Source organism: Lagopus muta, chromosome Z, assembly GCF_023343835.1.
Source record: "Lagopus muta isolate bLagMut1 chromosome Z, bLagMut1 primary, whole genome shotgun sequence".
In the NCBI taxonomy this organism is placed as follows: Eukaryota; Metazoa; Chordata; class Aves; order Galliformes; family Phasianidae; genus Lagopus; species Lagopus muta.
The window spans coordinates 33,969,587-33,994,326 of record NC_064472.1 but is presented as its reverse complement, the minus strand read 5'-3'; the positions used below and the strand labels follow the sequence as shown (position 1 = coordinate 33,994,326).

Genomic DNA, 24,740 nt, shown 5'->3' with positions numbered 1-24,740 from the left:
AAGGTTTCTAGACTTCCATTTTTAGTAATAGCTAATCATTTTTGAAGAGAAAAGTGACCTGGATTTGATGTGAACAACCTGTTAACCATTATTTTACTTCAAACTCAAATAGAACTCATTCCACATTTACAGCTGCCAACACTGCACTCCATCTCTTTCAATAGAAGAGAGGGAAACTTTCACTTTCAGACACTTGCTCTAATGACTATTTAGGAAAAAGAGACAACAGGATTGTCCTACAGATCTTGCACAGGGCTGAACATGAAGAATGAAGGGAAAATATTTATCTTCCTCCTCAGAGCATTTGGCCTCCACCTTTTCTGGTCCAGGCCTGTCAATGGGGCAGGAACTGCTGTATGGGATGATCTGTCCTGTCACAAAGAGCTTCAAGGCCTATTTCACACCACCACAAGGAAGCAGTGCAAACTTGCAGTCAGGATTTGAAATGTTTTGCAGCTTGACTAGATCTTTGAGCTGGGAAGGTGCAATATTTCCAGTGCTGATTCTTTCTTTGACAATGATCTGGCAAAGCAAAAGAAAAAGAACAAGAGGTCATTTTCCCTTCTTGCATCTCCTATGCATCTTTGAATCAACACTGAGTCTTTGTTTGCAGGTCTAACAGGCATAAAGTACCATTGCCTAATGCTGCTAATTTAATTTCCTTATCTGAGTAAGGTGAGGGTATGTGGGCATCTGTTGCTTCTGGTAGACTTGTGGTAGTCTCTTTTCGTTTTTCCTTTTCCTCTGTACAGCCAATCGGGAAACTGCAGTCCATATCCATGCACTGTTGATGCCACACAAAACCTGGTCAGACCCATCGTGTCTTGTTCAAACATAGATTAAGAGGTTCTTACTGTCCTCAGTATCATATGATCTAGGTCCACCACTCAGAGACATTTTCAGGAGAGAAGTCCAGAGAGACCCATGGTGCTGCTGAAGCCTTGATCCAAAGGGAAAGTAATGTGACGTGACCTAGCACTGGTGGTGCCCACCCTTGCTCTTTTTTTGCTCTGGATCTGAGCTCCCAAGGGTGGCTGTATGTCCTAGGGAACAGGAGCATGGCCTGAAGGCATATGTAATTCCCCTGCACTCATGTTTTTGGTTTGTTCTCTGTTCTGGCCAAAAAACCAAATGTGGTGCTGGGCACTGCACTTCTTGCCATATTTTTGGGAAGCCTGGAATACTTTGGCTTCTGTGTTAGGTATGTTGTGCTTGAGAGTATACGTTTTCATAAGGAAAAGGTTTTAAAAGCTAAAATCTTCAATGAAATATACAAGCTGCAGTTTTCAGGTGGGGGAACCCAGAAAATACTGTGGCAGCTTTAGTTAAAAGAATGTATTTTTCCCCTATTGAATCATAACAGTGACTCTTATTTGATTTGGTTATTATTAAAAAAGAACATATTTTTAAACCAGCCTAAAGATTGTCAGAGGTGAATTTGTCCAGTCTTACAAATCCTGTTTACAATCCGAGAAGAGCTTTTCTGGTAAAGGGATTCTACTACTCAAATTCTTACAGAAGGCTGTTGAAAAGGATGTGGAATTCACGCTATGCAAGTTTACCGTTATTACGAGCATCTCAGGTTTGATCTGTAACTATCTTATGTTTCTCTAAAGCTTTTAGGAAATTAAGGTGATAAATTTTAGCACATACATTAGCAAAAATTAGCCCTCTTAGTATGCCCTGATAGAGCTAGACAAAGGCAAAGCCATACTCTTTTAACTGTGTAAATGTCCGTTGTATAATCAATGATTATTCAGATGTATAATTAACAAGTATACAGAGAAGTTAGGCTGGTCTTTAGAGAGCCATATATCCTTCAGCAAAATTTAAGGTATACAAGCAAGTATTTCATGCAAATTCCAATCCTTCTATAATTCTTACTGCTCTTTGTTTAAATGTTCAAACAACTGCCTCATGACTGAATACTCTGTTGTGCTGCAGCCTGGTAGAAGTTGTTAGAAAGTACTACTGATGGCACAGATGCAAGGAGAACTTGTAACTCTCCAAGAACTCTTTGATGCTATAGTTCTCTCTCGGGGACCTAACCCTGTTAGTCCATATGCGTCCATGATAAAGAGACTATCAACTGTTACCTGTATTTTTAGAACTAGAGCACAGATAGCCACATGCAATAATAATATAGTTACCTGATATCATCATGGCAGAAACCAAATCAAATTTTCCTACATGAGGTCCATTATCGCTAATTTTTTCACTTACCATTCCTGTACTTGTAACAAATGTATAAAAATACACAGGATATGGTAGGTACCACTGTTCAACTGTTGCTTAGAGGGCCCTGTGATGAACCCACAACGAATAGGTCCACTTTGATGTCAAGTGCTTGTATCTGTTGGCAGAAAGTGAGACTGCTTGAGTTTCCACCTGAAATGTAGGCCTTTTCTGAGTTGAAGTAAAAAAAAAAACCCTCTTTGCAGCATGTACATGATATTTTCTTGTCTCTTTTCTTAGGATAAAAGAACATTGACCAAGAAAGGCTCTCAGTAATTATGGACTTAGTTTTAATTTGGAACTAGTGAAACTCCAGTGGTGTAATCAAACAGATCAGAATGCAAAAGCCATGTTATTAAAGGGAAGAATTGACTAGGAAATTATTCTCTCCCCAAAATGGCTGATTCTTTGAAACTATGAAAACTCTTCATCCACCAACAGCAAAAAAATGGCTGTTAGTTCCAGAAATGGAAACATGTTAAGAATTTCAGGATTTCCAACAGCTTCCTTAAGGCTGGAATTTTTTCATTCAGAGAGAAGCCTTAAAATTTCCTAGGCTTAGTTTACTCTGTTGTTTTTTTTTTTTTTTTTTTTTTTGCCTCCATCAAAATATCTTATAGCTTAAGATCTTCTGTCCTGGTAAGGCAGATGACTGTTTGTTTCTTTCAACATCCAAAATTTGCCTGGACTTCTATTTCTTCATTCTCTACAATTTGTTTTGCCAGACTTACTGCTGTATTGCTAACCAGGCTTTTCCTTACTTCAGATTGTAAATTTAATGCAAGAGTAGAGATGGTGGAAAACTGCCTTCTCAGAGTGAGAAACAAATTTAATGCAGGAGTGAGTGAGTTGTAAATCTTCTTCTCCTCTCGTTACCCCTTTCATTCTTGGCTTGCCTTTAGACATTAGAAAACTCCCTGGTGTGACAAAGCCTTGGAGAGGGGTCTCGATAGATTGGAGCACTGAGCAATGAAAAATAGCATGAAGTTCAATGAAGGAAAATATCAGGTTCTGCACCTGGGGTGGAGCAGTGCCAGACACAGGCACAGACTGGAAGATGAGTGGCTTCAGAGCAGCTCAGCAGAGAAGGATCTGGGTGTCAGTGACATCAGGCTCAGCAAGAGCCAGCAGCATGCCCTTGCAGCCAAGAGGGCAAGTCGAATTTTGGTGTGCGTGAAGTACAGCACAGCCAGACAAAATAGGGGATTCTCCTGCTCTGTCTAGAGTTGGTGCAACCTCACCTTGAATACAATTTGTAGTTCTGTGCTCCACGGTATAAAAAGGATGTCAGTGTCCTTGAAAGCATCCAGAGGAAGGCACCAGGGCAGGTGTCTGCCAGCTTGTCCAGTGAGGGGAGCTGAGGGCACGAGAGTTGCTCAGTCCAGAGAAGAGGAGGCTGAGAAGTAATCTCATATCTCTCTGCAGCCCCCTGAGGAGAGAAAGCAGAGAAAGGTGCTGGGCTTGGCTTTTGGTTACGAATGACATGATGCACAGGATTGGCAAAGTATTGCCATAGGGGAGCTTTAGACGGGACATTTGGAATTTTTTTTTTTTTTTTTTTTTTTTTTTTTTTTTAAACCATGGGAATGGTCAAACACTGGAACAGACTTCCTGGAGAGGTGGTTGATGCCCCATGCATCAGCGTGCAAGTGGCATTTAAATAATGCCTTAATTAATTTTCTTTAACTTCACTCTCTCTCTCTGAAGAGCCTAGGCAGTTGGGGTAGATGACCTGTGTAAGTTGCTTCCAACTGAATTAGTCTAATGACATGGATCAGAGCAAACAGATGTTGGAGATCTGGTTTTATCAGCACTCTTTATGCTTCCTGAGTGCTGGATCTGTTGGTGAAATCATGCTTTTAGAATATGTTTTGCAGAAGCATTCATTTTTACCATGGCACTAAGCTCAGGTCCTGTTAAAAGAGCACAGGAAGTTATTTTTCTCTTAAGTAAGTCCTCTTGTACACCGGTTTAAATCTACTAACTGCAGAGGAATAGATCCTTATTTCAATAATGTAAAAGGGAGTTACCTGTAAAAGGTATAACTTCAGTTCCTCTATGTCTACAACAGTTTTTAAAGACCTCTCCAGATGCCTCTCCATTAAAATTACTGTATTTTCTCAAGATAAAAAGAAGTTAATTCTCCATTTTATAAAAAAGAAATGGACCAGTGGAATTATTTTTTTGAAAAGTAGTATTTCTGAAGCTTTGCATAGGGAGATCCCTACCATTAAGTGTAGTTAGATGTGTTCTGGTTTAGAGCTGTGCATCCATCCCACGTAGCAATGGTCATACCGCCTTTGTGACTGGACTCTGACTCCTGGCTTGCAGGAGAGTGCAGCATTTCTTAGGCAGAGTGGCTGCAGAGGCTATGACAACACAGCTTGCTGATCTTCACATCTGAGTGTCCAGGGCAGACTGAACAAAGAGTACTGAAATTGGCTCCCTTAGGATTGTTCTGACTGTATTTTGTTACTGTCAAAAAGTTAGCGTTGTGGTACTCTTTTGGTGTAGTGTTTGGGAAAGAAAAGCAACATGAAGGGCATGGAACAGAATGATGGGACCAGAATTCAGCAGGCATTGGTTTGGATACTGTTGTCTTTGGCAGCTTTTGCAGTGTGACTTGGTCTTTTTCTGCCTCCGCTTGTAAAAATAAGACAGTGGTAACTCATTTTGGGGTGGGGCTGAGAAGTGAAGTGAGATTTACTGACAAAGAAGCTATGAGCAGAGATATAATAATGTCATGTAATCACAGAATGGCTTGGTTGGGCGGGACCTGAAAGGCAATCAAACTCCAACCCTCACAGTAGGCTAATTCATTTCTGTTAGTAATATTAATTCATGAATTCATGTGTAGTGTCTGTTTCTCTGTGATCTCCTCTCTCGCTTTTCCCCCTCTGTCTGCCACATCAGTGTTTATTACCACTGCAGTCATGAATTATGGTTAGTTTACCAAGTTGGAAAGGAGTTACAGGGTTTAGGATGAACAAGATGAACAAGATCCTGCATGCTGTGCGTGTAAAAATCTGCACCAGTGTATGTGACCCACATCTTTTTGCTTTGTATGTACCTCCATGTCAGACACCATTTTGTCCTACCACCCCTCTTCTGCCATCTGTCACATAACAACAAAATGTAATGGAATATTGGTGGGAATACTGCTGCCATATTCCAGTGTCTGCCTCTGGCATCATGAGCCACTGTGGTAGAATAGGAAACATTACTTTTGAAGCAGCCCTTGTAAATTATGAAGTCCAAACTGCTAGAATAGTTATATGCATGAATTTCGTTCCTCTGTAGTGTGAACACGCAAGAAGACAACATAAAATATTACATCTGTACAATTGGCTCTTAACATCAATCTAGAAGGGAAGTTGCCTTCATCTGATACTTGCTTATCACACTTTTAAAGCTTCTGTTTTGTGGTCCGTGATAGCCCTGAAATGCAGTTGTGCAGCGTGGTACTGAGTGGGTAAGTTGTCCTTCTTTTATCTCTGTCTCTGCCACCCTAGTTAGAGTTCACTCGGCTGGTCTGCATCCTAAACACCTACACAGCTGGTTGGCAACTATCTGTGGTAATAGTATTGACTTTAAACATCCAAGCAGCTTGCTTCATCTGGGGCATTAACATTGCCTACTCAACCTAGTTCATCTTTGTGGCTACGGATTAATTCTGTGAGGGCCAATATGTAAATCGCTTATTTTTTAGTTTATATGAAATACCTTTCTTGCTCTCTGTCTCGTCTCAGACGAATATCAAGTGCATGCCTCTACTTGATGTGTGGTAGTACTATACAATCTAAGATGTGAATGAGATATGTGCTCCATCAGTGCTGATTAGGTGCAGTGGGTGTGCAAACACAGGGAAGGACTTCAGTAGATCACACTGTAGAAACTTACAAAACTTGTCATGATGAATTTGTGTAAAGTGTGATATGCAGTGATTGTGTTAATGTCCTGAAATTTGAGAGCTTTCAGGCATGAAGTAAGGATGACATTTTAGTACTTTATGACAGATATAATTACACTATGTCTGCTGTCTTGGTTGAGAGGGGTAAGAAGCTTAGTTCCCAGTTGGAGAACACTGAGATCATTGTATTCGTTCTATGAGAGTTAAACCCATTACCATCCAAATATAGCACCCCTGGACACAGCTATCAACCTGTTTACTATCAAGAGAGTATTCCAGTTTTAAAGAATATTGTTTCCACAAATAATTTATAATAATTATTTGTCTGGTTGGATCTTTCTTTTGCTAATGCCTTGGGTCAGCTGCCAAAAGTAATGCAGCCACAAATGTTTAGTATGTGCTCTCACAATGACAGCTCCAGGAACTCTCGTAACTGAATTTTGGCATCGGTTTCTCTGTTCTTTCCTCCAAGATAGGATGAATGAATTCTGACAAAATAATAATTATGTAGTCTACAATATTTCCTGCATTTGCACAGATTTTGTTTGAGATAGTTTCTCACTCCAATTTATAGGAGGGAGAGGAGGTTCTTTGATATCCATATACCCAGGGTGAGATTAAGAAACAATAGTTCAAATGTTGGTCCGACAAGTTTATTACAGATCTTAATCAGGGAGATGGGGAAGGGGAGGATGGACACTATTATGAATTAGGGTAATGGGGAAGGGAAGGAGGGCGATAGAAAAGATATGAAAGAAGCAAGGAGTCTTTGTGGGAAGCAAGAGGGAGATAGTCACCAAATGGATCCAGCGTGGTTCATAGTTCAGACTTCAGTAGTGGTGGGTCATCAACTGTTGTTGTTCCATTGAAGATGATGGTGACCATGGCAATGGTGGCAACTTCTCAGTGGTAATACCAACTTATTTATAAGTCCAAAGTGGTCGAGTCAGCTCTCCTTGGAGTAGCAGCTTCTGGATCTGGGAGCTGAAACTCCTTTGTTCTGGGCCTTGCCAGCAGATAAAAGGGAGCAGCGAGGCCATCAGCTTGTATCTTGCCTTCACAGCATACAATGGTATCCCCCAGTCTCCCATAGCAAACAGGAGTTATTTGGTCACAGGCTAGATATTCTGCCAGTAAACATTCCTGAGCAATCTCTTCCAAAGGCAAGCAGCTCTAAAGAAATGCTTGCAAAAGTAAAATTGTCCACACAGTGATGTTGATTGCCACATGACACCCATCTCTCATCTCCTAGAGTCTTATCACAAAAAATACCTCAGAGAGCAAGTTTTGAGCCAAAAAAACCCTCAAAAAACAACAAAAAACAAAGAAGGATTCATACAGATAGTGACAGTCAAGATCTTTAAAACTTCCTTTCTACTCTAAGTATGACAATATGCTTAACAATATATGCTACACATATATGAAAGAGGTAGAAATATATTTAACAAATTATCTCCTACGAATGTTCAAATACTAAAGTATGAGTAAATCAACAAAGCCCTCTAAATTGTATTCATTATTACTAAAATCATATTGATTACTGTTAAAGAAACAGTAAAGCATTTGCTCATCAAGGACATTTGAGATGAGATTGTCAGGAAGATTGTATCAAAGCTTTTTTCTTGGTATCAGATGCAGAAAGTAAGACAACAATGTGAATAAGGGCAGGAGTCGCCATGAGGATTATAGTGAGTTCAGTACAGAAGGTTTCCCTGGCCTGGTGGTACTGATGGACAGTCAGCTGAATATGAGCCAGCAATGTGCCCAGGTGGTCAAGAAAGCCAATGGCATCCTGGCTTGTATCAGGAATGGTGTGGTCAGCAGGACTAGGGAAGTCATCCTGCCCCTGTACTCGGCATTGGTGAGGCCTCACCTCGAGTACTGTGTTCAGTTTTGGGCACCTCAGTACAGAAAGGACATTGAGGTGCTGGAGCAGGTCCAAAGAAGGGCTACAAGGCTTGTTTAAGGCTTGGAGAATGTGCTCTATGAGGAGAGACTGAAGGAACTGGGGTGTTCAGTCTGGGGAAAAGGAGGCTGAGGGGAGACCTTATTGCTGTCTTCTAGTATCGGAAAGGTGCTTACAGTGAGAGCGGGATCGGTCTCTTCTAACTGATGACAGGTAACAGGATGAGGAGAAATGACCTCAGGTTGCACCAGGGTAAGTTTAGGTTAGGAAACACTTCTTTACAGAAAGGCTGGTTAAGCACTGGAATAGGCTCCCCATGGAGGTGGTTGAGTCACCATCCTTGGATGTGCTTAAAATCCATTTGGATGTGGTGCTCAGGGTCATGATTTAGTGAAGGGTTGTTAGGGTAGTATTGTTAGGTCATGGTTGGACACAATGATCTTTAAGGTCTTTTCCAACTTGAGTGATTTTATGATTCTATGATTAAAAAGGATGACCACAGTTAGTGCATGTGGATTTTGAAAGGGACACAACCAACAACATGTAATAGCTAACAGTAAAGTTTTGACCTCTTCCACCATATTGGCCTGCTTACTGACATCACTGACAGTTTCCAGTGGTGGCATTCTGATGCAAGTGAATTTGGTGGACCCTGAGTTCTCATCTTTCATTATTTTCCTACTGTTAAGTGCTGAACATCTACGTATGGGTGTGTCTCTTCCTTTAAAGTTTTTACCTGAACTCACATCAAAGACTAATGTACATGCAAATGTGTCAAACCTCTCTTCCTCCACTTACATTCATTTGTAGGTTATCACTGATCCATCTATCCTAACAGATTAACATAGGATGGGTAAATGTATGTGCAGAGAAACAAGTGAAGTCTGGGATTGAGAGTTCAACATTCTATTATGACGGAAAGGAAAAAGCTTGTGAGCTGTGTGGGAATTCAGTTAACCTCCCAAAGGTGTCAGGATGAAGTTTTGGTTTTGTTATGATCACAAGATCTCTAGTACTTACTGTCATTTACTTTTTGTTTTGGAACAGCTCATTGTCTAAAAGCAGAACCTTGTGCATTCCATATACCTTGGCCACAGTATGACTTCATTTTTTTCTGACACTACTACCATGTGCAATACTTAAATGTGATGCTTTCATATTTTGCAAATGTATACTCCTCTTCATAGACATCTATTTACTGTCCATCCATCTGTAATGCAGTCAGGCCTCTGATTTCATCTCCATTGCTTGGAAGAGATCTGCACAAATAAAGACTCGTGTTCAGTGATTTTCTTTGCTGTTGGCCATCAGTTCTTGCTACAGAACATATCCCATTTCTTTGGTGTATTTTGATATTCCTGCTTTTCTTTGGACAGTATTACAGTTTCCCACAGACAGGAGATTTCTATGATATTGATTCAATCTGATCACTTGTGGAAGCCAGAGAAGGTGCAAGAAGCAGATTATGTGATCAAGGGAGTGCTATAATATGTACTACTTACATGCTGATCTGATCACCAGATTTGATTGCAGAGGAAAATCATATTGTCCTGAACGACAGTTCAGCCATTTATGAGTCCTGTGTTTTCCTCTTAACTAGTAATACCATGGCATTCATGACCTCTGTGGCAGTAGTAATCCCCATAACTGATAAAATTATGATGTTAATAATAGAAATCACCATTCCACCTGTACTTTCAGTCCTCCGTGGTAACCACAGACATTTAAAAATCAGATGTTTCTAAGAAGTTAATCTTGAGAAATTCATGTATTCCACAGTTTTCCTCCTCCATCTCTGCAGAATGCTGTATTTCATCTACAGCTGAGAAAGAACTGTGCTGACTGGGGAGACCCCGGTGAAACTGAAATCAAATACTTTGGCTCTGGTCCTGGGCTTCAGGTTAACTATTAACCATTCTTAGCACAAACAAGATTTTAACATGAGCTGATAAATTCTTTATGTATTGAATCTCAGCTTCTGATTAAATGAACACAACTCCTTTGAAAACATGGGAGTGCAAAGTTCATTTTCCTATTTGGGAGTTAAGTTTTGTAGCTCTTGAAGGCTTCAAAATGTATTTTTATCTGATTTCCATTTTGCTTTGACTATCAGAGGTACTCGGAGCCATGCAGATATGACGCGCTGTTAACTGCTTGGCTGCATTTTATGAGATGGAAACAAGCAGGATGGGCAGAAGATTTCTGTTTTGTGAGCCAAGAGTGGATGCTGTTTTTATGCACTGCAAGAATCTGTAGAGAAATATGAATTGCTAATCAACATATGATCTGCTGTCCACCAAATCCAACATCCTTAAACGTGGAGGAAACAGCTACACCGGAAAGCTACAAATATCCTGTCTGTGGGACAGAAACATGTGCTAGCCTGTGGCAACAAGTTACACTATGTCCTGTGGAAATAACTTGTTAGTTCCAAATGTTTTGCCTTCCAGACCTTTTTCAGCCAGCACAGCGAACAGCTCAGTGTGTGATGTAACCAATTATGTTTAGTTTATTTCTCTTTATTAAGCTTTTTAAAGTGCAGTTTCTGTCTTTTTGGTCTTTATTTAATCCTTCCTCCAGGCTTGCATATATTTTGTTAAATACCTTTGAAATCTAGATAAATCTGAGATAGATCTTCAGAATTGGTAGGAGAACCAACACATCTACCACAGGGCATAAGTGATCATTACATTAATGTACTTTCAAGTCTTGGTTTGCTATTTTTTCTTGAGAACACAGAACTTACATTGATGTTAGTTTTTGCTTAGGAAAACTGTACCTAAAAATGTATTGCAGCAATGGAGCTCTCATAGATACAGGGAAGTGGGCACTGATTATTGACTTGGGAAAAAAACCACAATTCCTCAAGCCATGCTCTTTCACATGGTTGAGGCCTCACACATAACAAGCAGATTTCTTCCATAACTCTTAGTCAGCCTACAAAACCTATGCCTTTCCTTATCATGTTTGATTACAAATATTGTGCAGTTCAATATGTTAGACCATAATAAAGAATGATTTCAACAGGATCCTTCAGAGAAGAAGAAAAGCCAAAGAAGAAAAAAAAATCTTAACACTCAAGACTAGAAGTATTAAAATGTCGGTCTCAATGGCATTTAAAAGATAGGGTGCAGTTTGACAAAAGCGAAACACCAGCAACTGTAAGGCAATGTCCCTTTTATTCAGCCACATAACAGTGACTTCAGAAGTGGAGAACTGTGTAGTTCTTTAATATATACTTATTATGCCAGCAGGATTAGAAAAGCTTAGCAAACTCCAAGGTATAGAATTCTTCCACTCCTTGTTCTTAAGAGTCTCTGCTATTTACATCAATCTCTGGTAAAATATTTCCAAGAATATATTTCTGAATGTATAATTTAAGCTTTCATTATGTATATCATATAGTGGTAGTGAGTTATCAAAGATTATCATATTCTGCTTGTATTCTGTTAGTGTTACTCTAATATCTGTGGGCATGCATCACAATTTAATACAAAATAATGGCAGACAAAAGATTCAGATTTGCTTTTCTGCCATGTTATGAAGGACTCATTTCTGGGAAAATTGCTTTTCCTAATAAATAACTCTGTAACATCTTATTCTGATGCTGTTTCATGCTTGAAGTTCAGCAGGGAAAGCAGAAACATATTTAAAAAGTGCATGGACAACTGAGATATAAAGCCATTTGTATTCAACATTATGCTGGTCCCCACTGAAGACAAATTGATTGGCAGCTGTGGTGTCTGCTGGAGATCCTGGCATTTATTCCAGCCAGGGCTTTTCAGGAGAACCCCAGCATTTGCATTGCCAGCAGTGTTTGCAAGTGGATAAATGTTGGTTCAGCAAACCTGTTCCCTTTCTACTGCTGAGAGGTCTTCTGAAGGGGCACCTGGGTTACCTACCCTCATCATGCTGATCTGCAGGATCCTTTGTCTTGCCAGTACCAACAGGGGGCAGGCTCAGTCCCTCAGGGCACAGGATTCAGTGCTTACAGCACAGCCTGCTTACCATAGGCAGGGAGCTGCACAAAGCCTCTGCTCCAAAATATTTGGAAACCTGGTGTTGCAAGAGCCCTTCCAAGCCCTGTGTATGTGGGTGAGCCATAATTGGATACTATCTGATGATATTAATGAAGTGTCATTAAATCTTGATTTGCAAAATGCTACCACTGGCCATATACACTGTCTGTCTGCATATACAGCGCTTGGAAGGTGGTGAATGAGGTGCTTGAGTGAATTCCGTCATAAAAAGCAGACATAAGGGCACTCTGCAAAGTCAAGCTTAAGACTAGTATATTGTGTCACAGACTTTAAGAGAGTAGGCGTAGGAAAATGCACTTATGGGAAGCGGGTGAAACCAGTAGACCTGAAGAAGAAAGTGCAGGCAGATCATTTTCCCTTGGAGGCTGAAGAATAATTCCTAGGAGTTCTGAAAGACCAAAAATATGTCCAGAAAGAGACAGTGCAAATTGTGTTAGGAAGGTTTTTGTCACCAAATGCTTTTCAGAAGGGTCACAAGGACGGAAAGAAGCATTCTAGGTGCAAATGATTTCATGAGAGCAAATGATTATATTCTTCTCTTCACCCTTCTGTTGACTCTCTTATTCACATAGAAGTCTTATCCTCCTACCCTAACACCTTATGGTGTTATATGTGCTGCACCACAGCTTCTTCTATTAGAAGTGACCTCTCACCAGAAGCAAGGACTGTCCTGGTGCGTTATGATGTTGATCTACTGAAGCTGATGGAAGTACTTTCGCTGTTGCTCACTACAGGCTTTTTTTTGAGAAAAGATTCTCTAAAGTACTGAGAGAACAGTAAAAAGCAAGAAGATGATGGAATTGTTCATATCATTATTTTAGTCTTCAGAGCAATTCCATAGGTGTTCAGAAGACTGCTTAGTGCATGCATATCAAAGTACAAACCTTGGAGAGAATTCCACAGGAGATACCTTTATGATACTCTGGCTGATCCTGGGACAAATATACCTCGTTGTAGCGGGAGCATATTCAGATCATTATAATTCATGTGTCTATTTTTCTGCACTTGTGCCTGTCAGAGCAGTCGTGCCCAAACGTGAGTGAATAGATATTCCCAACATATAACCCTTTTTTATCACTTATCTACTCAACTAAGCTCAATATGAGTGCCAAGTAGAATAAACTAATGAGAAATGGAACAAAAGAAATGTTAAATATAATTTCCAGTCCAGCACAAAATGAGGTACTTTGCTTATCTCAGATTAATGTGCTCTTTTTTCTTCATCTAGGTGAACTTGTTTTTCTTAGGTTGTTTTTATTGGCTTCACTGTCTTTCGTGGCTGCAGGCTACAGGAGAAAGCAGAAACAATCCATTATTTTTGCTGTCATAAAAAAAAAAGTAAGACACTAAATTCTATTCTACTTTTTCCCTTGCAGATGTCACCGTTGTCCACATCTACTCACCAAGCCCTTTGAGAAGAGTGAGAAGCCATGTGCACTGTCAGAGTACATGGAGAAATACCCTCTTTATCCCAGCACTCTTCCCAGAGACTCTTTCAAACCAAAAGCAGAACGCAAGACGGCAAAGACACCCATGGAAGGCACTTCAGTGACAAAGTATGAGAAGTAGTGAATAAGAGTAAGGATTGTGCATTGGAGAATATGTGTGTGAGAGATGGGTAATTGAGAAAACAAAAATGATTGTCTCCAGGAAAAGGTGAAGACTTACATGCTGGTGTTGTACAAACACCTGTAATTAGCTGTGCTAGTGGAGGCAAGCAGTCATTTTTCTTGCACTTTCCCAAGATTGAGATGTGATCTGACTGGAGAATACAAGGAGCACAGTGGTAGAGTCATGATCTTGGAGTTTGTCCACATTGTATTTTGGAAAACAAACACGAATATTGCCTTGGAAACCATGGATCATACTAGAGGAGCATTTTTCTTTTGTTCTGTGTTATGTATGAGACTTTGCATGTGTAACCTGAATGAGTAGTTTTCAACAGGGCATGAACATGGTAAAGCCTGATGACTGGAAAGGGGCTATGGTGTGTACTTCAAGGTTGGCTCTCTGGAGTGGAGGATGACTGGAGGAAGGGTCACATCACTCCCATTTACAAGAAAGGGAGCAAGGAGGACCCCGGAATCTAGGGGCTGGTGGCTAGTAAGGAGGAAACTAGGAGGCCGGTGAGTCTCACCTCTGTGCCTGGGAAGATCATAAAACAGATCCTCCTGAATGACATGCTTGATCACATGAGCATATGATCCGAGACCACCAGCACAGCTTCACCAGGGGAAGGTCATGCTTGACCAATCTGATGGCCTTCTATGATGGAATGATGGCATTGGTGGAAAAGGGAAAGGCGACCGATGTCATTTACCTGGACTTGAGCAAGGCCTTTGACATGGTCCCCCACCACATCCTTATCTCCAAATTGGAGGGATGTGGATTTGATGGGTGGACCACTCAATGGATAAGAATCTGGTTGAAAGGCTGCAGACAGAGGGTGGTCATCAATGGCTCTGTGTCCAGGTAGAGGCTGGTAATGAGCAGCATCCCCCAGGAGTCTGTCCTGGGACCGGTGCTCTTTAACATCTTTATCAATGACATCGATGATGCAATTGAGAGCACCTCAGCAAGTTTGCTGAGGACACCAAGCTGAGTGGTGTGGTTGACACGGTGGAAGAAAGGAATGCCATTCAGAGGGATCTCAGCAGGCTTGAAAGGTGGGTCCAGGTGGATCTGATGAGGTTCAACACGGCCAAGTGCAAGGTTTCGCACTTGGGCTGGAGGAATCCCAGGCATCCATACAGACTGGAAGGAGCGGTCCTTGAGAGCAGCCCTGCAGAGAAGGACCTGGGGATCTTGATAGATGAAAAACTTAACATGAGCCAGCAGTGTGCTCTTGCAGCTCAGAAAGCAAATGGTATCCTGGGCTCCATCAGAAGAGGGGTGGCCAGCAGGGACAGGGACGTGATTGTCCCCCTGTCCTCTGCTCTTGTGAGGCCCCATCTGGAGAACTGTGTCCAGGTCTGGAGCCCCCAGTACAAGAAAGACAGGGAGCTGCTGGAGAGTGTCCAGAGGAGGGCCACAAAGATGATCAGGGGACTGGAGCACCTCCCCTATGAACACAGGCTGAGGGTGCTGGGCTTGTTCAGCCTGGAGAAGAGAAGGCTGCAGGGTGACCTCATTGCAGCCTTTCAGTACCTAAAGGGAGCCTACAAACAGGAGGGGAATCAACTCTTTGGAAGGGTTGACAACTGCAGGACAAGGGGAAATGGTTTTAAGTTGAAGCAGGGAAGATTTAGGTTGGATGTCAGGGGGAAATTCTTTACAGAGAGAGTGGTGAGGTGCTGGAACAGGCTGCCCCATCCTTTTGCCTTCCGAGCTGCAAGAACACATTGCTGGCTCATGTTAAGGTGTTCAAGGCCAGACTGGATGGGGCCCACAGCAACCTGGTCTAGTATTAAATGGGGAGGTTGGTGGCCCTGCATGTGGCAGGGGGGTTGAAGATTCATGATACTTGAAGTCCCTTTCAATCCTGGCCATTCTGTGATTCTGTGATGCTGTGAGTGCTGGTCTGTTTATGCTTCTCAGCTACACTGCTGCACTGTACTGTTCAGCAGAAATCCCTGCACTTGCACTATGCCCATTTCCCTGAAGGAATGAACTTTCAAGGCCCTTCCTTGCTTCTAATAGGGTGATCTGCTAAGATCTGGACCAAATTAAAAAATGCATCAAGAAGGAACCCAACCCTTTAACATGAACCTGACAGCTTCTCTTTCGCCTAACAAAAGCTTCTGCCTGATCTTATTGGTCACCTTCTTTGTCATCATGGACACACTCATGAACTATCTCACTCTTGCCTTTGCTGATAGGTGTCACATAGAAGCAACAAGCCTCCCTGATTAAAGTGCAGGAGTTGCAACCAGGCATTATGGTGCCTTGGTTGTTGGAATGCTGAGTTATCAGCATATCAATCTGTCCTCTGTTATCTCCACTGCAATTTCTGTTGTACTGCAATACTCAGAGTGGAAAATTTCTCCCACTGCTAGAGAATCCTTGAACACAATACCTCAACATCTTAGAATAGTTCTTTTATGTGATACATGAAAAATAGCTGACTGCCTGGCTGTATTGATACTTATCTCCTACAACTCCTCAACAACGGCAACTGTCTTGCTGTTAAACTTGTTACTACCTCCCCATCCTCAGCTGAATTGCTGTACAGTACATTGCCTAAGAAGGCTATTTTTCCCTCTGCCAAGCATACCAGGTAGCCTGCAGTAATTACTGGGTTTTTTAAAAGAGCTTATGTCTTCTTCTATTACTCCAGTGTAGAACAGAGAGAGATTTGTATGAGACTGTTAACCTCACTGGGTGGAGAGAAGAGGAAATCTGACAGATCTGGCCTGCTTTGGACTGTCCAAAGCTGCTTAAGTTCCTTTTTCACAGTCCAGATTTCCAAAACTGAAGAGCTTGCTTTTTTTTCTTTACAGCTTGTATGCTATCCAGATGTTATTAGTCTGTGGTGACAAGGGGAAGTATTAATTTCTGTATGTATCCAGGAGAAGAGCATAATTCTGTCCTTAAACCAAGACTTAATGATGTTATTATTCACAGGAGAGATTATGTAGCTCATGAAGTGTTGCCACAGAAACTTAAAGAACCTGAAAAGCATGTCAAGAGTGATGAGAGCATGGATTTGACCTCTGTTTATAAACAAGACTATAACTCCTACCCTATCTGTCAAGTACCTCCTTGCCTCCCCTGTGAGACAAGAGAAATCTCCACTGCCAAGATGAACACAAAATCCACTTATAAAGGTATGTATTCTTGCAACTTCTTTCAGGACTTCACAAGCAGTTTCATTTTTGAAGAAAGCAGGTTGAAAAACAGTGTGCAGTTCTGTGCAGGTGCACCAACAGATTGGATGTGCTGCAGACTCACAAAAATTTCACGTAGAGATACAAGGTGGGGCTGTCAGCCTCATGTTAGTGACAACATTGGGTATCTGTGAGTTCACCTCTTTTCCATGTCTGGCAGGCCTGCAGACATCTGAGTAGAAACAGGCCCCCTGAACTCCATAATGTGGATAAATCAGTGTTGCTTTTAGGATATACTGAACATAATGTTGTTTTGCCAGTGGATTAAACACTTTAGATGTGCAGAATTCAGTGGGTTTGAGCAGGTCATGACGCATGGCATCAATTTTTTTGAGTGCTGCATAGTTAATATGACATGTATGGGAAGTATGGACATTCAGACTCCATGCAGATGTCCAAAGCACTCAAGTTCTCCTGGTAAAACAGTGAACTGTGCACCTAACTGTGCCCTCATTTCTCAGTAGCAGCAGCTAGCTGTAGATGGTTAGGCTTCAGGGGGCTTTGCTCCTTCCTCTCCACCAGCATTACTTCTCGTTTGCATGCACTGGAAGAAAGATTTCAGCTATATAGCCACAGTAACAATGTTAGTTTTGGTCAAAAGGAGCCCACTTTTGCACAGCTTGCAGCTACTCAGTGCTGCTAAGCAGATAGCATTATTGTATTTCTTAAAATATTTTTTACTGTTCCATTTTTCTTGTGCAGTATGGATATAAAAGCTGGTGGCTGGCATTGATATTTTTCCCAATATACACTAACAAATCTTTCTTATAACTCAGAATGATAAAGGAAGTAAAGAAATTGAAGGTATATGAATGCAATCATGCAGTGTTATGATTACCCATCTGCAATGACTGAAAGCCAGACTTAGGTACAGCTGCATGTTTACAATTTCAGGAACTGGAATTTTTACATTAAGTATACAGGAAATACTGTCTATTTAGAATGAATTTCCTTATGAAGACTATGACCCACAGGTGTAAAATACCCACATTTACACAAGTTTGAACATTTTGTTATGTATAGGCTACATCACCAGATGGTGTCCATTGGAATAGCCTCAGTGAAGCCAACAAAGAAATGCTGCTTTGCACAAACAGAATCTTTCTTTCTGTATTTAGATACTCTTAACATCTCTGTATCTGGATCATGTGTGTATCTTTGTGTTTTATCAATGTTTAGGTCAATACCTCAACTGCTACTCCAGAGCTCTAATAAAATGTAACAAAGCCACATTTGGTTATAATTTGCAGTATTTTTCAAATCTGCAAATGGAAATCTTCATCCAAACCACCTGAAAGATCAAGTTTCATACTGAATTAGTTCACTTTTAAAGGCCCAGTTTTATAAAAGAGTAAGTTCTCATTGTGCTGTTCTCTGAATGTTACTAGGTTTTAGGTATTGCCACTCAAGGTGTGAAATTTTGTAGCATGCTATTCCATTAATTATCATAATTCAAAAATTCAAGCAGCATATAAAACATATAAACGTGCTGCTTTGGCATTAAAATATCTTTCCAACTGTACTATTATTCTCCTTTCCGCTACACACACCATGTCCCAAATAAAACTTTGGGTTTAAGATGATGCTATTACATCAATCTGACAATTCATGTCAGATAACTTTGCATCTTGAGGTTTTGAAATTCTCACACCTGCAGGTGTAGCTTTTTGCATCCATTTGGAGGTGTGTAATCTAATTTTAGCACTGTCTTCCTTGCAGTGTGAAGTGTGAAACCTTCCAAAAACATATGGTTCATATCCTCTGCTCCTTTCTGTACCCCATAATGTTTTCAAGATTGTGCTACATGGGAAACTATTAATATCTATGGGATAAGAATTAGACTTACAATAAAACTGTAACATATTTTGAAGGAGTAGTAGCACTATTGTCTTACACTAAATAAAATGAATTCATAATGCCTATGAGGTCTCCAAATGTGTAGGGCTTGTACATTTTTAAAATTGAAGACAGACTCACTTGTTATATTTTGAATATTTTGTAAAAGCTGTGGTTACGTCCAGAATGCACTGGGTATTTTCCATCAAGGATGAGGAAATATAGACAGTTTTTGGTGGTTGTCATCTGAACTGCTGTATCTCTGAATGAGCCCTTGCTCAGAGACATGCCCAGTCTCATTAGCTCTCGTTTTTTGACACTAGATAGCAGATCCCCTATAATGTTTCATGTCTGTGTACACTCTTGGTTCACCATACTGAAACTTCTCTCTAGAATAATGATGAACTCTGAGCAGAGGCACAAGGTGTGGATCCCACCAGCGGATGATGCCTAGACCACTCTTATTCCCCTGGTAGAAGCATGAGCACTTGGGGTTCTTTGATGGTGCTGGAACTTGCAGAGCAGAAGGCCTTGGCTGTTGTGCCACTGTCAGCAGGAAATGAGTACCTGTGCTGTTGTATGGGCCCACGTTCTCAGCTGCCTGTACCAGTTAGCTGTTCACGAAAGGACAGTCTATCTCCTGGTTTGGCATCGAATGCTGTCCCACAGAGTCTGGGAGACTTTTCATTGGCTTCAGCAGGGGAACGATTTTGGACACAGAATGCAGAAAGCTCCCCAGGCTGACAGGCCTCATCTTCCATTCCACCGTCTTGCAAAGACCTGTGTGTGACCCACTGTTCTTGCTGGGAGGTGCACAGCTCCTGTGGCTGCTCTTTCCTCTCTTGTTCCAAGGCAGGGCACCTTGATTTAAACCAGAAGGACTTTAAATAGACACCTAATTGGGGCAAAGAAAGGACTTTTTTGGTCAACTTCACATTGTAATGAACACATCCTTTGTATAATTGTGTTTGTGCAGTACTGTGGCCACTGCTATTCAGAACGAATAACTCTATTTGGATTGGAGAGTTCAAATATCCTGATACCTCATTGCATCATTTACTTTCTAGTACTTTGAAATCCAGACTTCCTTCCTTTGCAGTCAGCTGGAAGCTTATTTGCCTCATGACTCCCAATGTGGTTTGAAAGGAGGGAAAAATGAAAAAAAAGAGGCTTGGGTTTGCTCCAAAACTATTTCATTTCAACTTCCTACCAGTAACCATAATGATCTCCAGGGGAAGTTGCACAGGATTGCTAGGAAGGAAAAAAGATGGTCTTGTGGCTGCAGCACTGTTCTGAGAGCTAGGCAGCATTGCAATAGATTTCTAATGTGAATGAGTGTAAATCTTTTAAGTCTGACTGCCTCATTTTGCCTGTTGTACTGCTGAGTAAGGAAGATATGAATAACCTTAAAATGCCTCCTAGAAATTCTCTTGGCTATGAATTTAGATAGCAGGATTAGGAGTAGGAACCATCTCAGTGATATGATAGAATCCTTTAGGTCAGGACAGTCTTGTTCTGCAAATTCTAGCAGCTTGCTATTAACAAAGAATTGGAGGCTTATTCTAGTTCCATCTTGGTTCCTGCTTGTGCTGATGACAGAGAGGAAAGCCAAAAGCAGAATAAATGCCACAGAGCACAAAAGCTTGCTGACGCAAGGATACACTGCAAAACTCTAAATTCAGCCAACAGCAGGAAGATCACATCTGTGCAGTTAGGAAAGCAGATCATCCTACGAGAAGGTATAAAGAGGAAAGGCAGCCCTGCAACTTGGTCTTTAGAGTGGAATGGCAGACATTCAATTTTCCTTGTCCTACTAATACTAAGGAGACATCTGTATGGCCTCCTGGAGACAAAGGCATACTCTGCCTGTTCTCTAAACTAGCCACAGTATAAATGCAGAAGGAGACTGGAGTTCTTGCCATGGTACTTCCATATTAATGATTTCCGGTTGACTGAGAATGAGGACAGCATTCAGTTACCTGAAGAAAACATCTCTAAAAGACTTAGAACATTATTCAAATTTTCCAGTTTTGTATTTCACCATTTCTGTAGGCAAGCATTGGGTACAGAATTATTTTCATGACAGTTGATGTCTTTTCTTTGTAGATACTTTTAGAAACTTTTTAGATACTTGTAGAAATTTTCTAAAGAGGCTCTTTCAGTGGGTTTCTGACATGATTTGTCAACTTTTACAACTCCAACAAATATTTACTACAGTAGAAAGTGTAAAAAACCTATAATGTTCTAAACGCCTAAACTTGTCAAAGAACTTCAGATGAATGTTTAGATTTCTCCTATGTTTCAGATGACTATATGCTGTGGGATGAACCAAAGACAGAGCTGATCAGACCAGATCATGGGTACCACCCATCAGAAGCAAAATTTGACCACAGAACTGTTGTTCAAGATGAGTATTTCTTCAGGGGACCTGTTGCAACTCAAAGCTTCAAACCTCTGAATTTGATTCAGAAGAGCAAGGCTCCCTTTGAGAATATGACAGATTATACAGCAAATTATGTGCTACATCCTCTGGAGAAACGTTACATCCATCAATATGAGAAATACAAGCCCAGTGAGGTCCCATTTAATGGCCTCACTACTAACAAAATTTCTTACAAGGGGCTGGCTGGTACACCAGCCAAATTGGCAAAACCATACCAGCCAAAGTTATTCCATGATCCATTTTTCTCTTCAACTGAGTTTCAGGAAAAATACAAACCCTGGCCACAGCCTCCTATATTTACCAAAAAACCTGCCGAATATGTTCCTCCTATGGAGAAAATGGACCTTCATACCACTACCCAGTTACACTTCAGGCATCTAAATGGCAAGCCAGCCAAGGTGTGTCTACCATTGGCCCAGCATAATATAAGTACAGAACCATTTAACAGCTCTTCAACAATGAAGGAAGATTATAAGCCCTGGATGTGCAAGAGAGTAAAGCCTATCACTCATGCTCCTGAGCTGACTTTCCCAGCCAAACCAATGGATTTCTTGACTACCTTTCGGACTCATTATCTGCCTCAACCACTCATGCTTACAAAAAGCTATAAACCTCCCTGGCCAGGCCCTAGGCCTCACATTCCACTAAATGCAAAAACCATCTATGCTACCAGCTACACACCAAAGGGTGTTGTTAGATGTTTAGCCTCTTACAAAAACCCGCCTGGATATATCTTTGATGGAACCAATGCTGATGGTCACAAATTCTATGTCCCTGCTTCTGAAGAAGAATGTCTACAAGGTTGCCACTGAAAGAGAGAGTGGAAGTAGTTTTCTGGGGAATGGATTCAAAGAGCAGGGCTTCTCTGAAACAGCTACAAACAACATCTAGATTTTTTTGCAACCTTCTTTAAAACCAGTAAATGATTTTGTATTTGGAAAGATTTAAAAATAAACTAATACGTACACGTTGATTCAAAGGCTTTTTTTGAATCAGTTGTATAAAAGTTTAAAAGCCAAGGACAAGACAAACTGATTCTCTGTATATTTTTTTTCTTTTTTCCAAGAACTACTTTTTATTTGGAAGAGATAACCTGCTCAGGAGGTAGCAAGAGAGATAACTTACAGTGGTGTGATTAATTGTTAGAATAAGAAGAATTCAGGCACTTCCATGATGACAGGGGTAGAACCACCTTTTCAGGTGTATTACTTGCTACGAAATCACAGATGGAAGTAACAGCCGGACAGCAAATTCTGAGATCTGACCTTGTTCTTCACTTCCATCAAAGACACATACATACATCATGCACAATTACCAAGTAAAGAATTTTTAAGATTTATTTTTGTCACTCTAGGGGACAGCAGGGAAAACCTCAAATTTGTCCCACATTTGTAATTAGATGGGGTAATGCAGCCAATAGCCCAGCTGGAGTGCCTCTACACCATGCATGCAACACTGGAAATAATAAGGAGCTGTTGGAAACCATAGTGCAACTAGAAAACCATGACATAATCATTATCAGAGAAATGTGATGGGATGAATCACGCAATTGGAGTACTATGATTGTGAGCTACAAGCATTTTAGAAGAGATAAGAGGGTCAGGGGACTCACTATGTGGATGAATGTTGATAAATGTGTAGATTGTGAAGGGCAGCCTCTGAGATACAGCCACGAATATTTTGAGGACTTGTAAGAGAAAATTACCAATAAAGGACATCTGGTGGGAGTCTATTACAGGCTGCCTCAAGGGGATCCTATTGATGAGGCCTTCTTGCTTGAGATGCAAGAGGCATTGTGCTTGTAGGCTCTTATTCTGATGGGGGATTTCAATCACTCGGATGTCTGCTGGGAAGCTGAAATGTAAGACATGCACAGGTAGTGAAAGCAGGGACACGTGGTCTGAGAAAAATACAGGGATGCTGTCTGGATGTGAGAGGAGATCAGGAAAGGAAAGGCACACACAGAATTGAACTTACTAAGGAATGTGAAAAATAAGAGCGGGTTCTATGGGTACATTGGTCAGAACAGATTGGCAAAGGAGATAAATGATAAATGAGAAGGTAAAAGTCACTTCAAAATATATGAAGAGAGCAGAGATACTCAGCAAGTTCTTTACCTCAGCTTCACAGTCAGGCTTCTTTCCATGTCTCTCACATCTCTGAACCTCTAGGTGGTGGTTGGGAGAGCAAAATCCATCCCTCTGGAAGAGTAGAGCAAGTCTGAGACTGCCTCATGAGATTAAGTGTGTACAAGTCTATGAGTTCAGATGACATGCATTCTAGGAAACTGAAGGAACTGTCTGACATGGTTGCTGAGCTACTTTCCATCACATTTGAAAAGCTGTGGCTGTCAGGTGACTGGAAGAAGAGAAACATCATTGCCATTTTAAAGAAGGCTGAAACAGAAAACCGAGGAAACTACAGGCTGATGGGCTTCATGTCTGAGATCTGACTGAGACAATCAACAGATCCTTGCAGAAGTTAAGCTATGGCATATGTGAGTTGATGAGGTAAACTGAGACAACCAGCATAGCTTCACAAGGACAGATCATGACTGACCAACCAGGTAGTCTTCTATGATGAAGTTATAGAATTAGTGGGCAAATGAAGAGCAACTAATGTTGTCTACCTGGAGTTCTACAAAGCCCTTGATATGATTTCATACCACATCCTTATATATAAATTGGAGAGATGTAGATTTGAATGCTGAACTATTAAGTGGATAATTAACTGGTTGGATGGTCACATCCAGAGGGTTGTGATCATTGGCTCTATGTCCAGGTGGAGTGTGGTCATGAGTACTGTCCCTCAGGGCTCTGTCTTGGAACTGGCATGCTTTACTATCTTTATCAGTAGCCTGGATAGTGGGATTCAGTGTACTTTCAGCACGTTTGCTGATAACACTAAGTTGAGTGGTGCAATTGTTACAATGGGAGGAAGGGGTGCCATCCAAACAGGCCTGGAAAAGCTGGAGAAGTAGTTCCACATAAACATAATGAGGTTCAGTATGTCCAAGTGAAGGGTACTGTAACTGGGTCAGAGCCATTCCATACACAAATACAGTCTGGGAGAACTCCTTCAGAGCAGTCCTGTGGGAAAGGATTTGGAAGTTCTGGTGGATGAAAAGCTGGATATAGTCAGCAGTATGCTCTTGCAGCCCAGAATTCCAACAGTATCCTGGACCACATAGAAAGAGGGGTGGCTAGCAGGATAAGAGAGGTGATTGTCCCCTTCTGTTCTTCCCTTTTGCTGCAGTACTGCATCCAAGTGCATTGTCCCACAAAACAAGAAAGACGTGAAGCTGTTGGAATGGGTTCAGAGGATGCCAAACAGATGATCTGAGCACTGAAGTACCTCTTGAATGAAGAAAGTCTGAGGGAGGTGGCCTTCTTTGATCTGGAGAAAGCTGTGGGGAGATGTTCTTCCATCACTTGTAGGGAACTTATAAACTGGAGAGAGACAAACTTTTACATGGTCTAATAGCAAAAAAACAAGGTTGTCTGGGGAGGAAATTTTTTACTCCGAGGGTGGTGAGGCACTGGCA

The 24,740-nt window shown here is 41.1% G+C and overlaps 1 protein-coding gene across 1 annotated transcript; it reads left to right on the top strand.

Moving 5' to 3' along the window:
* Window positions 1-3,216: 3,216 nt before the first annotated feature.
* Window positions 3,217-22,204, top strand: SAXO1 (stabilizer of axonemal microtubules 1). Its single transcript, XM_048931811.1, has 4 exons — window positions 3,217-3,413; window positions 13,468-13,647; window positions 16,655-16,857; window positions 21,059-22,204. The coding sequence occupies exons 1-4, from the start codon at window positions 3,217-3,219 to the stop codon at window positions 22,006-22,008; spliced, it is 1,530 nt and encodes a 509-aa protein (XP_048787768.1). The 3' UTR covers window positions 22,009-22,204.
* Window positions 22,205-24,740: the final 2,536 nt, after the last annotated feature.

What these genes read in the sequence shown, in the direction of transcription:
- SAXO1 (XM_048931811.1), top strand. Translation starts at nt 3,217, where the DNA reads ATGAAGTTCAATGAAGGAAAATATCAGGTTCTGCACCTGGGGTGGAGC. An exon ending in CGAATTTTGGTGTGCGTGAA is followed by an intron (nt 3,414 to 13,467) that starts GTACAGCACAGC and finishes TTTCCCTTGCAG; the next exon opens with ATGTCACCGTTGTCCACATC. An exon ending in CACAAAATCCACTTATAAAG is followed by an intron (nt 16,858 to 21,058) that starts GTATGTATTCTT and finishes CCTATGTTTCAG; the next exon opens with ATGACTATATGCTGTGGGAT.